At 44.0% G+C, this 16,661-nt stretch overlaps 1 protein-coding gene across 1 annotated transcript; it reads left to right on the forward strand.

Moving 5' to 3' along the window:
- The first annotated feature begins 842 nt into the window (after nt 1-842).
- Nucleotides 843-8,214, forward strand: LOC124691299 (26S proteasome non-ATPase regulatory subunit 2 homolog A-like). Its single transcript, XM_047224573.1, has 25 exons — nt 843-979; nt 1,101-1,201; nt 1,499-1,619; nt 1,700-1,759; nt 1,889-1,956; nt 2,527-2,569; nt 3,252-3,317; nt 3,417-3,455; nt 3,543-3,625; nt 3,810-3,921; nt 4,001-4,084; nt 4,230-4,388; nt 4,482-4,586; nt 4,657-4,761; nt 4,850-4,990; nt 5,105-5,209; nt 5,295-5,516; nt 5,842-5,955; nt 6,034-6,249; nt 6,817-6,876; nt 6,986-7,099; nt 7,179-7,264; nt 7,341-7,449; nt 7,530-7,708; nt 7,798-8,214. The coding sequence occupies exons 1-25, from the start codon at nt 860-862 to the stop codon at nt 7,868-7,870; spliced, it is 2,685 nt and encodes an 894-aa protein (XP_047080529.1). The 5' UTR covers nt 843-859; the 3' UTR covers nt 7,871-8,214.
- The last annotated feature ends 8,447 nt before the right edge of the window (nt 8,215-16,661 follow it).

Below are 16,661 nucleotides of genomic sequence, written 5' to 3' on the forward strand. Positions count from 1 at the left end.
AAAATGCTTCATCATCAAATCACACCTGCTTTCCCTACACTAGCAACACACCTGGCCATCCAATGCAAACAAAGAGGCCCTGGACCTTAGACCTTGGTGTTGCGATAGGTTTTTGGGGATATTTCTATAAAAAGGCCGACTTTCGTGAAGGTTCGTCCACACGCTCCTTCCCGAGGCGTCGCGTATTTTGGTGCCATAAAATTTTGGAAGTGGTCTCTTTGCTCACCACTTGTCGCAAGGGGAAATAAGATGGGATAGGGAATGTGATAGAGACACAGGGAGGGTGGGTTTGTCTAAGTTCTTCCATTTTTTCAGAAAACAAAATATCTTGAGAACCGTTTGCCTAAACTACGAACAATTTTTACTATTAAGATCGCCGTTTCAAACACTTCAAAACTAGGTCCCATGTTGATAGATTTGGTGAAACTTTTTTTTTTACTTCCAAAGCTATCACAATTGTAATTTGATGGTACTTAAGGTTTTAAAGTACGCTGTATATTTCAGGTTTTAGCATAACTGTACTTCCTTTGGGAGATGTCGGACTTCGGCTAACCATTCGTCCCTGCAAGCCTGAAATACTGGCCCGTATAGGCCCATCTTCCCAACCGCACCAATCCCGGACTCACTTCCACAGCCCATTTCTCCGCCGGCCCATATATCATCTTGGAGGAGGGGCAAAACCCGAGCTCAGAAGGGATCAGCCACCTGACCTCCCGTCTCGGCTCGGCTCGCTTCCGTTCCGGCTGCAAGCAAAGCGGAGATCCCCTTCCAGTCCAGAAATAAACCTCCACACAGCTCGCGAGCCCAACTCTCGCACTCTCCCCCGAACCCTAGCCCACCTCCGCCGGCGAATCCCGCCATGTCGCCGCCCGAGAACGCCAACGGCGGGACCTCCGCCGCCGCGCCCTCCGACCCCGCCCCGCCCGCCAAGCCTTCCGCCAAGGGGAAGAAGAAGGACGACAAGAAGGACGACGATCTGGTTAGCGCCCCCCCGCCCCCTTCCCCCCCTCGGCCGAGATCGGGGCGCATCTCGCTTCGATCTGAGGTTTCGCTCATCCTGACGCGCTTGTTCGTTTGTTTGTTGGTGGTGCGATGCGCAGTCGGAGGAGGACCAGGCGCTCAAGGAGCAGCTCGAGCTCTACGTGGTGCGCGCGCAGGACACGGATCCCGGCGTCCAGAAGCTCGCCCTCGAGAGCATGAGGTATTATTACCCCTCTTCGCTTCCTCACACCTGACAGATTCAGTTCTAGGTCCCCGAATTATGTTCGTTCACGCCCTAGGGTTCGTGGCGCGCGCGCGTGCTGTTCGTTACGGGTTTAGATTCGTCACCTCCATGCGATTTTAGCGAATGCCTAGGCTCTAGGGTTTGCCTCTGCAGTTACATCTAACCGAACAAGTGTTGCGGAGTGCTACCACTTCAGTTTCTGTAAAATGACACTACTGTTTCCGCGTTAGTTCCGTGTGCTTCCACTGAGACTTTGACCAACCCCTTTACCAGGCAGGAGATCCGTTCAGCGACAAGCTCCATGACGTCCGTCCCCAAGCCACTCAAATTCCTCCGCCCACACTACGGGACTCTCAAATCCTACTTTGACATTATGCCAGAGTCTGAACTTAAGGTAAACCCCTTTCTGTTCTACGGTGATTCTGATTGTTGATTGAGCACGGTGCTTGATGTCTCGATTTTACTGTTCTGCAGAAGTACATGGCTGACATACTGTCAGTGTTGGCCTTGACAATGTCTGTTGAAGGAGAAAGGGTATGTGCCTGCAACACTTAAATTATATTGTAGACAACATATTTCTATGTTTTAATTTTTTTAGTTTATTTCATTCACCTTCAATCTAGGTAGCCTTAAGGTTTGGTTTCCACCTTTTAATTGTTTCAGGAGAGCCTGAGGTACCGTTTGTTGGGCTCTGAAGGTGACATTGGTTCCTGGGGTCATGAATATGTCAGGTAACAACACAAGTACATAAACATGTTAAGGTTCAAAAAGTAGTACATAACCATGTTCTATGCTTCCTATATCTTCACTTGCATGTTTTCCTTCTGACTTATGAATTTATATTGTAGCTGGGTTTGATTTTTTCTTATTCACGTATTCATTTGATGTGTAAAAGTAATGTCAATTAATCACTTAATTCCCCCCAGAAAAACTATTTTATTTTCTACTTCATTCCGTTAGTTCCAATTCAGACCCTGAATTGTAAATTTTGATCAGCAAGAGGGTGAATTCTGAACAAAACAGACATGTGGTTCTCACAGTCCCTTTCCTAGGACCATTATGAAGAGTTTTTGTAGCTTGATGAAATTATAGTGTGCATATTTTGGTTAGTCATTATGATATAATTCCTATTTCATTGATATGTTTGTTTTGATTTTGAGTGTATAATTGAGAACCCCTCAGTTTCTCACCAGTTTCTGATGCCTTGTTGAAATTTTATTTATTTCTGCTGCAGGCCTTGTGAGATTTTGTATGCATTTCCTTTTCAATTGTTTGATTCTTCTGAAATTTTCTCCTGACAGGAACCTTGCTGGGGAAATTGCTCAGGAATTCCAGAAGCGCCAGGTTACAACTCATTCATTTTATAATGGAAACTGGAGTTTTATCTTCACCTCTTGTATATTTATTTACTACATGGAACTTCTACCTTGCTTTGACGGTGGCTCCGTTCTTCTACTTAATTGATTGTGATAATCCTTTGTTAATTCGAAGTCATAATTTCCCACCATATCTTGCACACCGATGATACACATTTTGACAGATATATACCCTTTTATCTATTCTCTTTAATTGACACTATGGGCGACTACTTATTCTATCTATTGAAGTGACCTACTGGTTAGCTAGCAGACATATATATCACATGCATGTGAACTCCTATAGTTGATTGTTTGAGTAGTTCACATTGCACTATATCCTCCACCCTCAGCTTCTTTTGCCATTTTACAGCATGCATCTTTGACAACTAATTTACATTGTCATATATCCTTGCAGCCCAACAAAACTATAATTATGAAAATAATTTTTGAGACAAATTTACCATATGATTTTTGACTAGCTGATCAAAGTATAAAGGATTTTATTAGTGAAAATTTTGGAAGTTAGGCTTTAAGTAACAGCTTTTCAATGAACCAAGGGAGTAACTGATAATCTTGGCCTTCTTAGCCATTTCAAAGTTGTTTCTACTTATGTCCCTTTCTCGTTTCTTTCTTTATATTTCAATCCTCCTATGTTGATTTATTTGTAGGGTGAGGACATGCCTATTGATGCCCTAATGGAACTAGTGCAGCAAATTGTCTCATTCCACATGAAGGTTTCTTCTTATTAGAGTTGTAATTTTCAGCAGTTATTGCAATCATAACTGTTTGATCATTGATTCATTATTTGTTTTCTGCCGTCTTTTGTATAATAGCACAATGCTGAGCCTGAAGCTGTAGATCTTCTGATGGAGGTATTTTTATTCTGTACCATTTTGACCAGAACACATTACCTGTAGTTATCCACTAATACTGATGCATGGTATTTCTTGTGTTTTCAGGTTGAAGACCTTGATTTGCTAGTTGAGCATGTTGACTCTACAAACTATAAAAGGGCTTGCTTGTATCTTACTAGTATGTCTAGGTATGTCTAAACATTCGGTTATAGTACCTTAATGTACCCTTTCTCTCTTATTACAATGCCTCATGAGTTATTTGCTTGTACCTAACTTTGGGGAGAGACCCTGGCTATAGTTTCAGAACAATTTATTTTTGAATTTTAGATAACTTGTGTTAATACATCGTCTTATCTCCATTTTGAATTGCAGATTCCACCCTGCCCCTGATGATATGTTGGCACTTGATATAGCATATACCATCTACATGAAGTTTGAAGACCTTGCAAATGCTTTGCGCATAGCCCTGCTTCTTGACAGCAAGGTAATCAGACGATTATCTCATCTTATACTCCTTTTCTTTAGGGTTACTTTTGAACTGACATGCATCTCCATGTTTCCAGTCCATACAGTATGTGAAGCAGGTCTACACAGCAACTGATGATCTTACACTCAAGAAGCAATTCTCATACATCATTGCACGCCATGTATGTATTGCCCTCTTCTCACTTTCCCTCCTGGGTCAATTTTGGTTTCTTCTGTACCTTATTACCTTGGTTATTCTTTCCATGTCTTTCTGTAAAAGTGGCCTCTATCCCATAAATATTGACCATGAGCTTTCCTCTCCTGAAGGGTTTAGCCTTGGAGATTGATGATGAGATAGCTGCGGATGAAAATGACAAGGAAATGTTGCAAGAAATAGTTAATAACACTAAGCTGAGTGAGGGTTACCTCACTCTTGCTCGTGATATTGAAGTTATGGAGGCAAAATCTCCGGAGGATATATATAAGGTGACTTGCATTTTATTACTTTCGTGTTTGTCGAGTGCCTTCTTAGTCCATGAAGTCTATAATAGAATTATTCTTACACTTCCTAATCTGCAGGTCCATTTGATTGATGGCCGTGGTGCCAGCTCCAGTCTTGATTCTGCAAGACAGAATTTGGCTGCAACATTTGTTAATGCATTTGTTAATGCTGGATTTGGCCAGGTTAGTTCTTGAGAAGCCTTTGAGGTTTATGTGAGGAAAGCGTGGATATTAAGATTGTTTCTTTATGCAGGACAAGCTGATGACTGCTCCATCTGATTCTTCCAGTAGCGGGTCGTCTGGAAACTGGTTATTTAAAAATAAGGAACATGGAAAGGCCAGTGCAGCGGCTAGCCTGGTTCGTTACATCGTTACTTGCATTTTGTACCATAAGGTCTCTGTTTTAATTGTAACTCACCAATAAAAATTGAAAATATTGTTTCCAGGGAATGATTCTCCTGTGGGATACTGATTCTGGGCTTGCTCAGCTCGACAAGTACTTGCATAGTAATGATACTCATGTTGTTGCTGGAGCTTTGCTTGGTATTGGCGTTGTCACCTGCGGTGTGAAGAATGATTGTGACCCTGTATGTACTCCACTGCATTATCTGCTTTCTTCCTCTCCACCACCCCTCCCCCTGCCCCCTCCTCCTTTGGTGCTACGCAAGATCTGTCTTTAATATCCTAATTTTTTTTGCCAGGCAATGGCTATTCTCATGGAGTATGTTAACAAGGATGACTCCAACATACGGATTGGGGCAATCTTAGGTCTTGGCATTGCATATGCTGGTTCTCAGAAAGATGAGGTGGGGATCGGTTCTTGCTATTGTGTGTCCAAGTTCCTTATGTTTACTCATGTATTTTGTGTTAATATGGTTTCTTACGTTCCAGCTAAGAGTGCAACTATCGGCTATATTGGGAGACCCCCAAGCAACACTTGAGGTCTTGGTCTTCACAGCTGTTGCCTTGGGGTTGGTGTTTGTTGGTTCTTGCAATGAGGAGATTGCGCAATCTATCATATTTTTCTTGATGGAGCGTAGTGAGGCTGAGCTGGCAGAACCGATTATACGCCTGCTTCCAGTTGCACTTGGCCTTCTATATCTTGGGAAACAGGTAATTTTGAGCAATCCGTGAAGTTCCAATTCTAACATTTGCATTTTCATTCACTAGAGCAAGTGTGGAAAAAATCGTTAGTCTTGGATATATCCATTTGGAAAACTGTTTTATTACCTTTGGTTCCAAGGATTTTCCATATGCTTTTGTGAATGCCACCCGTTCAATCCGGCAAGATAGCTCATTGCAATTGTTACTATATTATTTTTATACTACATTGTTTGTTGCTACTGCTTCTAATAGTAGCCTATGCACAAATTTTGATCATGGCACCTGCATTTTCAGGCCAATTTAGTCTCATTTAATATTGTTTTGGTTATTTCAGGAAAGTGTCGAGGCTACCGCAGAGGTTGCTAAAACATTTGATGAGAAGATCAGGAAATACTGTGATGTAACACTTATGTCGCTTGCGTATGCTGGAACAGGGAATGTGCTTAAGGTACAGTCATGTTATTGCTGTATTTAGCAGCATCAAATTATTTTAATTGCTCCAACGTTTTCCCAATTCTTAATGCAGGTTCAAAAACTTCTTGGTATTTGCTCACAACACCTCGATAAAGGTGAAACACACCAAGGGCCAGCTGTCCTTGGAATTGCTCTCATTGCCATGTCTGAAGAACTAGGAGCTGAAATGGCTATACGGTCACTTGAGCGTCTTCTACAGTATGGCGAGCAGAATATTAGACGAGCAGTTCCTCTTGCTCTTGGTGTACTCTGTATTTCAAATCCCAAGGTAAATGGTGATAGATTTACAATTAAAATTCTATTAGGGTCATTTTAATGGAGTTATTACTTGAACCAAGCTTTACGCATAGAAGGTGCATGCATTTGCAAAGAATTTTTGTTTGTCATTGAACAATAATATTACTAGTTTGTGTGGCAGACAGCTAGTTAGGTTTGCCAGATGCTTGTGATTATCCTACTAGTTCAAAATCCATGTCCTTTGGTAACCTGAGCTGTCAATCTACATCTGGTGCCATAATAAACAGCACCACTCACTTCAAGCAAGACATTTTGATCCGACATCCTCCTAATATACAGATTGGTGCCCATTGATTATATCATGACATTATCATCTGACTCAGTGTCACCAAATGATGTTATTTAGTTCCTTTCTTCCTTTACTGTAACCAAAGTGTGGCTGTTTTTGGTACTATTAAATCACTGTACTAGATAGTTAATTCGTCCCATACTTTTCAGTGGCCCTGTCTCTATGTTATGAACATTGAATGTTTCTACAGTGGTGTACTCTTGATGTTATGATGATTATTTTGGATAGTTCTAATATCTGCTGCCGCAGGTAAATGTAATGGATACACTGAGCAGATTGAGTCATGATGCAGACGCGGATGTTTCGATGGTATGTGTATCTAACCTTTTCTAACCTGGCAGTTCACTCTAAAATTTAAGCTTTTATTTTATATATAATAACTTGGTTATCTTGTGTCTTTTTAATTGAATTGCTCTAGGCTGCGATCATCTCACTCGGTTTGATTGGTGCTGGTACAAACAATGCCAGAATAGCTGGTATGCTTCGTAATCTTTCAAGTTACTATTACAAAGAGGCTGCTCATCTGTTCTGTGTAAGTACAAATTCACAGCTATTCTTTATCATACCTTGTCATGCAGCTATATATTAGTTAATCTTTTTTACATATTCAGGTAAGGATTGCTCAAGGGCTTGTTCACCTTGGCAAGGGTTTGTTGACACTTTCTCCATACCATTCTGATCGGTTCCTTCTTTCACCGTAAGTAACTATCTTCAAGTGCTGGCTTTAGCCTTCAATATTGTTGGATTCATCTGTCAATCTTTTTGTTTCTTAGGATGGCACTTGGTGGGATTGTCACTGTTCTGCATGCGTGCCTTGATATGAAGTCCACAATTCTAGGGAAATATCACTACATTCTTTACATTATCGTTTTGGCGATGCAGGTATGCATATTACTCATCTGCCAATTTTATAACCTAACAGTTACAGGATTCTGAGCTTAAATTCTTCTTCCCTTGTACAGCCCAGGATGCTTTTAACGGTGGATGAAGATCTGAAGCCTCTTCCTGTACCGGTGCGGGTTGGGCAAGCAGTTGATGTGGTTGGCCAGGCAGGAAGACCCAAGACAATAACTGGCTTCCAGACACATACCACCCCTGTCTTGCTTGCAGCAGGGGAGCGAGCAGAATTGGCGACTGACAAGTAAGTTTAACTAAAGACTGAACATGTGCTTTTTATTTGAATATGCGTCCCTATGGAAGCTAATGGCTGTTGTGTTATGTCGCATGCAGGTACATCCCCCTGACATCAACGTTGGAGGGTTTTGTAATTCTGAAGAAGAACCCAGAATATCACGAGGAGTGAAGGAAATACCCTAAACTTTGATCTGATGCAAGTTTTTGGTTTCACTAGCCTGGCACTCAGAGGTCTGGTTTGCTTCGTTCCCGAGGATGCCTTACTATGCCCTTCCTTCTCTTCCTTGGCACTTACGGGTTGTTCATCCAGTCTTTAATTCGTCCACCAGTGCTGAACTTAACTGTGAAGTATGTTTGGTTGTGCGAATGACCAGCATATGCCACTTGTATGGTTGTACCCAGACTGGTGGGCACTGGAGCAGTTGAACTGCTGGTTTCTTTGACCTTAAGCATGTTTGTATATGTACCAAAAGAACTGAACAATCACATCTTTAGAACTGATACGGTGTTACCTGGCATAGTACGGTTAACTTTTGGCATGAGTGGCGCATGTGGACATGTGTATCAGTGGTTATTTTGGTTTATGTCATGCCTGTCCTAATTAGTAGTTTTCTTCTACTTTGGTTCAAATGCTTTTCTAGAGTATTTGGGTCATTTCAACCGGCCAAATCTGTCTGTCTTGCCCAGTGATGTGAAGAGCATATGTAATTTGGTGTGTTGGCCGAAAGGTGAAATTCATACCTAGCATGACCGGTGGTGGTGCCTGGCCAGGCAGTGGCGAGTGGATCAACTTGGCAAGCAGGGCTGCTGGCCGAGATCCAAGTCTTTATGTGAGTTCCATCCGGTCTGGAACATAAGCTTACCAAGTTCTCCCGATGGTATAGGCGCAAATTGGCCGGGAACATCAGCTCACCCACTCGCCTGCCCCCACCCTCACGCCTGTCACCTGATCTTTTGACCAGGTAAGAGCGGGTGTGCTTGATGGAGCTGAAAACAGCAAAATACGATTTGACATTATGGCTAAGAGCTTTTATTCTGTGCCAGGAGCAGAAAAGCAAATCCGGGTCACGAGAAAGTCAGCGGTGATTTCCTTCTAGAAGTGTAGGGAAGTCACCTCTGGTTAGGAGTCAAATAAATTCTATAAGATGGATCCGCAGTGTGCGCTAGTGTTGTCGGTGGCCATAGAGGAAATTAATCCTATTTTCGTCCCTCTCTCCCCACCCCTCACACATCGCTAGATCGCTGCCGACACCATCTCTCTCCGTCTCTGCCATTTTCCACCGTAAAAAAAGGTCGGACCGTCGAGCAAACACGCCCCTTACCTTAATTGCCGTCCATTGACCATAGTTATGTTGTCCAGAGGCGTCTGCCAATAGTTCCGAGGCCCCTCGTGGCCGTCCTACCCGCAAGGTAGTTGACATTTTGCCAGCATGGATTCCAACGGCGATGAGATGGTCGCCTCTATGCTATTGTCCGGTACCCCTCCCTTACCTGGTCAAAAGATCAAATGACAAACATGATGACTGCTTGCATGATCTTGCACAACATGATCATTGAGAGTGAGCGAGAGCATCTCGTAGATGACAATGAACCTTAGGCTTGTGTCGGCGTGTCGCAGACTATTGTGGACCACCACCACCTTGGCTTTATATCTCGCGCCACACACAACAATCTTCCTCAATGAATCTTCAGCGGTGCGGCGACCGGCGGAGGAGGCTGCTAAGGTGCCTAGCATCGAGGTAGAGGAGCGCATGGCAAAGACACAAAGATGCAACATCAACATACAAAGGACATATATGTAAGTTAGTCATTTTTGTCCAGATCCAAATTTGGTACTTTGATCTCAGGAAGATATTTTGATGGCTTTGTGATCAGGACAACATGGTACCGTGGTGGATATATGATACAAACTGGAACGACGTTGCTATGAGATATCGCTTTGTGAAAAGATGATTCCGCTGTAGATTTCCTCGTAGACTTGTCACATTCGAGGGCTTGTACATAGGCCACGTATTCTATGGATGCAACTACGAAACCCAGTGGCGCCCTTATTTGGTATGGAGAGGTCGAGCGCACTCAAAGCAACTACAACATGCTTTGCTCATAACGTGGAGAGCAAGCACTCGACAAAGAAGGGATCAATTTATCCGACAAGTAGGAGATTGAGGAGGAAGCAAGGAGTGAAGCTAAACAAGAAATTGGCACTAATATCTTATGAGTAAAACGCGTATGTTTAGTGAGTAATATAAATATTATATTAGCCAAAATCATGTTTACTTGTTTATTATTAGCTGCTGACTTGGTATGCAGATTATGTTTTTGTTATTACTTGTCGTTGATAAACTTGACCCACTTCACACATTTCTTATATGACCCATAAAACAAACCGTAACCCCACTAATTACTCGTGTTTTGGGCCCCTTTGTGCCAACTTGACCCACTATTTCTGTGCACCATAAAGAAAATCCTAAACCTCACTTGAACTCCCGTTTATTTTTTTGCATAACATAGGTACTCTCGTCCCACTTACCACTCACATGCCGCCATACTCCCCTCATATCTCAGATCTACACTCTCTCCACTCCTAACCCTAGATCCCCACTCTCCTTCCATCCGCACTGCCACTTCTCCCTCCGATCCCCACTCTCTTCACGCGAAGGAGATAACGACGTAGTTGGAGACGTCCACCGACGATCTCAAGCAGAAGGTTTGTTCTTCATTCCATCTACATATCGTGTTCCACATGGTTATCTCTCTAATCAACCTCCATATGGTTTTAGGTTGACCCCAAAGTTTCTAGGCTCGCGAAGGCTGACGTAAAGATTCACGGAACGTCAGTCGCTCGGTGATTGTTGTGCAGATCCACACCGCCATGGTCAACCGCGCGGTAATGCTCTGTTCTAGGGAGACGCTCAAAAGTTAGGGAGCAATTACTAGTTAGGAACTTAGGATTGTATCTCTAATTAGATTTTCTCTAGTTTCAAGAGTTCAACCTGCTAAATAGTGAGAGGATCAAGATGCCCCTCTTTGTGTTTTTAGCGGGCTTAGATCTAAAAATGTAGAGAAATTGATTATAAGGATTAAATCCTTGGATAAGTATGTGGTTGCAGCGTAATATGTAATCAAATATAATTTTCTATCTTAACGGCACAAAATTAGCAATTAAACGGAGTGGATGAATTACTATTTGGCGTTAATTATGATTAAATTTTCTGCCGCAGGTCAGCGAAATCTGGCAACTGACTTAGGCATGGGAGGGTTTGTGAATGGCTCAGGTTATTGTAGGCTGACTTTTTTTTTTTTGACAAATGGAATATATTAATATCGCGAAGATATAATTAAATACAGCCTCTGCAACAATGCAATACCTTAATGACATCACGTATGCACATATCAGAAAAAGAAAGAAACTAAAAAAGAGCAGAAGTCCTGAGTTGTACTCCTCGTACCACCACCACAACCACCACCACGACAACACATGAAGTCCAAGTTTCCTAAAAGCGACCCCTCCAACAAGGAAACAATGCAGCTGTCATCGCTCGATCGTAGATTTTGAATTTTCACCATGAAGATACTCTTTACTCTTTAAACAATGCCTTCAACAAGGTTATTGCCAGACACAACTAATTAAGGCCAGACCTTAAATTTTTACCCTAAAAGATAAACTTTAAATATTGCACTAACTACTGGATTATTATTGAAGTGCAAGATGAGTGCAGACTAGCTACCAGATAATTACTGAAGTGCTACCGGATAATTGTTGATGTGATAATGTCTTCCCACCACACCTATTAAGAGAAAGTTAGAAACGTTTGTTCATTTTTACATGTTATTATGGGTTCACTTGTACTTCTTCCTTTGTTTGTCACAAACCACAAACCAATGCACCACCCAACCCACCAATCCATATCTCTGAAATTTCCTTGAGAAATTCCCCTTCCGCCATCTTAGTGTGTTGTTAGAACTAAAAGAAGAGAAAGATATCACACATCTGCTCACGGACAAAGAGTTTCATCAAACAACTTCTGGATGGCCGAGTGACATAGGCATCCCCAATGGGCCTGCCGATGATGGTACCCGGGGTTTACTGAAGGCCCACTACCCGAAGAATAAGAAGGTTCGGAAGCCCAAGATATTGTTAAAGAAAGCTAGAGTTGTAATAGGAAGCATTATTTGTAATCTTGCGGGAGGAGTTAGAAACCTACCCGGAATCTGTAACTTGTACAATACGAAACCCTCGGCTCCGCCTCCTATATAAGGGGGAGTCGAGGGACGCAGAAATCATCGAATCATTGTCTCTCAAACCCTAGTTTTTACATCGTCGAGTACTTTTCGGCTGAAACCTTCGAGATCTACTTGCCCTCTACATCTAACGAAACCCTAGTCTACAATCTGTAGGCATTGACAAGTTAATCCCTTATCAATTGGCGCCGTCTGCGGGATCTAGAGGTTGCAAGGAGCTGATCTCGATGACACGTCCAGAATCGTCGACTTCATCGGTAGCAAGCAATACGATGGATCGAGGTAAACAGGAAAAAACTGATCTAGTCGATTTTATTCCTCACCCGCCCTCCCGTTTGGATGCATGTGCGTATCTGGAGGAGCCCATCGTTATGAGGTTCGGAGAATTCCGATTCAGCGTCAACAAGGAAGGATCTTATCGTCTCGAAGTTCCGATCTCGTCGAAATTTTCAGCGATCGATTCTGACTTTTCGACAAGTGATGAAGAGTTTTCGTCGCCACGTTTCATCGACACCAAGGCAAGAGAAAAGTTCGTCAAGATCTTCGACGACACATCCTTCGGGTCGATCGCGGACTCCTTTATAAGCGACGACTCCGACAAGCGGCGTCGACTGACTTCATCGACAAATCTGCTGCCATCAGAAAGGTCTTCACCAATCTTTATGACGGTGTCACCAATCCCGACAAAAATCAATACTTAAAATATCATCAAGTGTATGCAATTGAAGAGGCAAGCCGAGCAGAACCAGAGACGTCAGAGGCTTTCGATGATTTGGAAAACCCATACGCCGATCCCGCTGATCTCAGAAGAGGCTTAGGCACCAAATATGTCGGGACCTCACCTCGCGAAAGAGTCCAACTCCCGCAAGCAGCGTGGGATAGGGCTGCAAGAGCCATGGATGGTTCGGAACCAATGACCACCACAGCTATCTGCTGAGGAATTACAAGCCTATCAATATAGACTTGCTCGTGTGAGTAGGGAGTTGGAAAAAGAAACGAGCATCCCTGAATAGAAGAAAAGAGGCAGACATCCGCGTCAAGCGAGCGTCGAGCGAGCTCGGTCGACAATCGGGAACTTCGGGAGATAGTCACGGAGAAGCTCGGAGGAGGGAAATATCTCGGCTGCAAAATATACCTGAGCGCGAGAGAGGCAACATAATTCAAAATCTCGACATGTCTTTCATGTCGATTGATACAAGGGGAAATATCATCCCGAAAACGCCGGAAGCAGGGATACATGGCAACGCAAGCTTACATCCTCGCGTCCGGACCACCCCCGGAGACCCGAGAGAAGCATTGTTCAATATGGCAATGGCTGGAGTTGGAGTCATGGGAACATCATTCACAGCTACACCTCCCGAAGGAACTGCAAGGCAAAATAGTCCACGACCTACTGCTGCAGTGCAAGATCCAGCAAGAACAAGTGGAGCAAGAGATACGGCGGCTCAAGCAAGGGTAGACAAAGCGCGGCAAGAAAGAAGAGAACATCGGCAGTCACCAGAAGTTGCCGATGAAGATCTATGCGGGCTTCCGTGCTTTACGAGACGAGTCCGAAAAACTCGAGTACCAAAAGGGTTTAAGTTACCCGAGAATTTCAAAAAATTCGATGGTCTGCAGGATCCCGAGGATTGGCTCGTTGATTATCTCGAGATGGTGAAGCTGGTAGGAGGAACCAGAGCAACAGCCATGCAAAGTATCCAAGTCCACCTGAGTGGTGCCGCGAGATCTTGGATAAAGAAACTTTCCCCAGGTTCCATCGACAGCTGGGATAGTTTTGAAGATATTTTCGTGAGAAACTTCCGATCCACCTGCAAGAAACCTGCGTCATTGGAAGAGTTGAGGGCATGCCGACAGAAACACGACGAGTCGATGAGAAAATATATACGAGAGGTGGAACATTATTAAAAACTCGGCGGAAGATATATCCGACGAGAGAGCAATAGACGCGTTCGTGGCGAGGAATCCGACGGGGAGATTTCGTCGAGGACTTAGGGAGAACCAACCCCAAGACAATATCGAGCATCGATGGAGATAGCCAACAAGTGGGCGGATGGAGAAGACGCAATATATAATAAGCGACACGGAGTCGCGAGAAGAGGACCGCGGTCGAAATTTTCAAAATAGAAGGCGATTTTCCCGCCGGTTCTACAACAACGACGCTCCCGGCCACATATCGGGCTGGCTTCCGAGGAAATCCTGGAGGAAATAGTCGAGACGACTACCAAAGAAGTAATGAACAACAAGGCGACAATAGAGGTGATTCTCGCGGTCACAGGCAAAATAGTGGACCAAGGTTTCAAAGACCCTATGTGTCCCCCGAGGAGATGATGAACGGACCGTGTCAGATGCACTTTTTCTCGATAGCAACGGAAAGAGACGATCGGGACATCTCCAAAAAGACTGCAGCAACTTTCAGGCAATGTTGCGAGCCACAGGAATTGCAAATACCCAAGCAATGAATAGAAATCACCAGGGACCAAGGAGCGAGATACATCTCCCACCTCCTCCCGCGATTACAGACGAGAATCAGCACCAGCTCAGAATAGCGGCAGCACCACAACCACCTCCGTATGTTGATCCTAATTCTAATGGCGCAGTCTTGATGATTCAGAAAGCTAGGCCATCTAACAGGGCGCAGAAAGTAATTTCGCGGCAAGTATTTATGGCAGAAAAGATGCCTCCACCAACAGTCGACTACCTAAACTGGTCGGGACAGGATATCGGCTTCACAATTGCGGATCACCCGCAGCAGGTTCCTCGACCTGGGCAATCCGCACTTATTTTACCCGCAGTAATTGCTGGCTTCGACGTGTCGAGAGTTTTCATAGATGGCGGCAGCAGCTTAAACCTTATGTACGCAGATACACTAAGGAAGATGAACATATCCCTAGCAAATCTAGCACCAACTGACACATGTTTTCACGGGATCACACCAGAGAAACCAAGTTATCCGTTGGGCAAGATTAATCTCGACGTTCAGTTTGGGACCCGAGAAAATTACAGGATAGAGAAATTGGAGTTTGAAGTTGTGGATTTCCCGTCGCAATATCATGCTTTGTTGGGACGACCAGTGTATGCTAGGTTTATGGCGGTACCCCATTATACGTATTTACTTGTGGAGGTTACCCGGACCCAAAGGACCAATCACGAGTCAAAGGAAGCTTCGCGTTAGGCGACAAATGCGACGGAGATTTTCATCAAGCTGTCGGAAACCTTCGGGATGCAAGCGGAATATATGGCGCCAAGGCAAACTGATTATGATGTTTTGCACGACACAGGGAGGCCGCTCAGGGAACCAACCTTTAACACAGCGAAGGACTCAAAAGAAGTGCAAATCCACCCGACGGACCCGAAGAAAACGACATCCATTGCAACAAATATGGACCTCACATAGGAAAGCGCGCTCGTCAAGTTCCTCCGTGAGCACTGGAAAATCTTCGCATGGTGTCCAGCTGACATGCCAGGAGTACCCAGGGAACTTGCCGAGCACCACCTCAACTTGGATCCTCTCGCGAGACCAATCAAACAACCCTTGCGGCGTTTTTCGGAACCAAACCGCAAAGCTATGCTATCAGAAATAGATCGACTTAAGGATGCTGGTTTTATCAAAGAGATATCTACGAAGCCACATGGGTAGCCAACCCAGTGATGGTGCCGAAGAAACACACGAAAGTCCTTCGCATGTGCGTCGACTTTACGTGTCTCAATAAACATTGTCCTAAGGATCACTTTCCCCTCCCAAGGATCGATCAAATCATCGACTCCACGGCGGGATGTGAACGTCTTTCCTTCTTGGATGCATACTCTGGTTATAACCAGATCAGACTAAAAGAAGATGATGAGGCCAAAACAGCGTTCATAACACCTTACGGCGTGTTTTGTTACAAAACAATGCCCTTTGGTTTGAAAAACGCGGGAGCAACATATCAGCGGATGATGCAGAAGTGCCTTGCAACACAGATTGGGAAAAATGTACAAGTCTACATCGACGATGTCGTGATAACATCAAAGAAGGGGTCAACACTGATCGAAGATTTGAAGGAAACCTTCGACAACCTTGACAAGTTTTGCCTCAAGTTGAACCCGACAAAGTGCTCCTTTGGCGTTCCTGCGGGAGAACTTCTTGGATTCTTAGTATCAGCAAGAGGGTTCGAAGCTAATCCCGAAAAAATACATGCCATCGTAACTATGAGGAAGCCAACAAAGTTGAAAGAAATACAACAGCTGATGGGGCGAGTCGCAGCTTTAAGCAGATTCGTCGCCAGGCTAGGAGAAAAGGTGCTGCCATTTTACGCATTGATCAAACAAGGGGAGAAATTTCAATGGAACGAGGAAGCAGATAGGGCCTAGAACCTCAAGCGCACAATTTCGACACCACCAATTTTGGTAGCGCTTAAAGAGAAAGAACCTCTCCTACTATATATTGCAGCCACACCCCAAGTGGTCAGCACGGTTTTGGTAGTCGAGAGAGAGGAAGAAGGAAAGCTCCATGGAGTTCGAGAGGCCAGGTATATTTCATCGGTGAAGCATCGTCGCCGTCAAAACAACGGTACCCTCAATACCAGAGCGGCGTATGGAGTATTTACGACGGCAAGAAAATTGCGACACTATTTTTCGGCGCACCCGATAATAGTGGTCAATGAAGCTCCTCTGTCAAATATATTGAACAACCCAGAAGCTACGGGTCGTGTCTCCCTTTGGGGAATAGAACTTTCTCC

This window comes from Lolium rigidum, chromosome 2, assembly GCF_022539505.1.
Source record: "Lolium rigidum isolate FL_2022 chromosome 2, APGP_CSIRO_Lrig_0.1, whole genome shotgun sequence".
NCBI lineage: Eukaryota > Viridiplantae > Streptophyta > Magnoliopsida > Poales > Poaceae > Lolium > Lolium rigidum.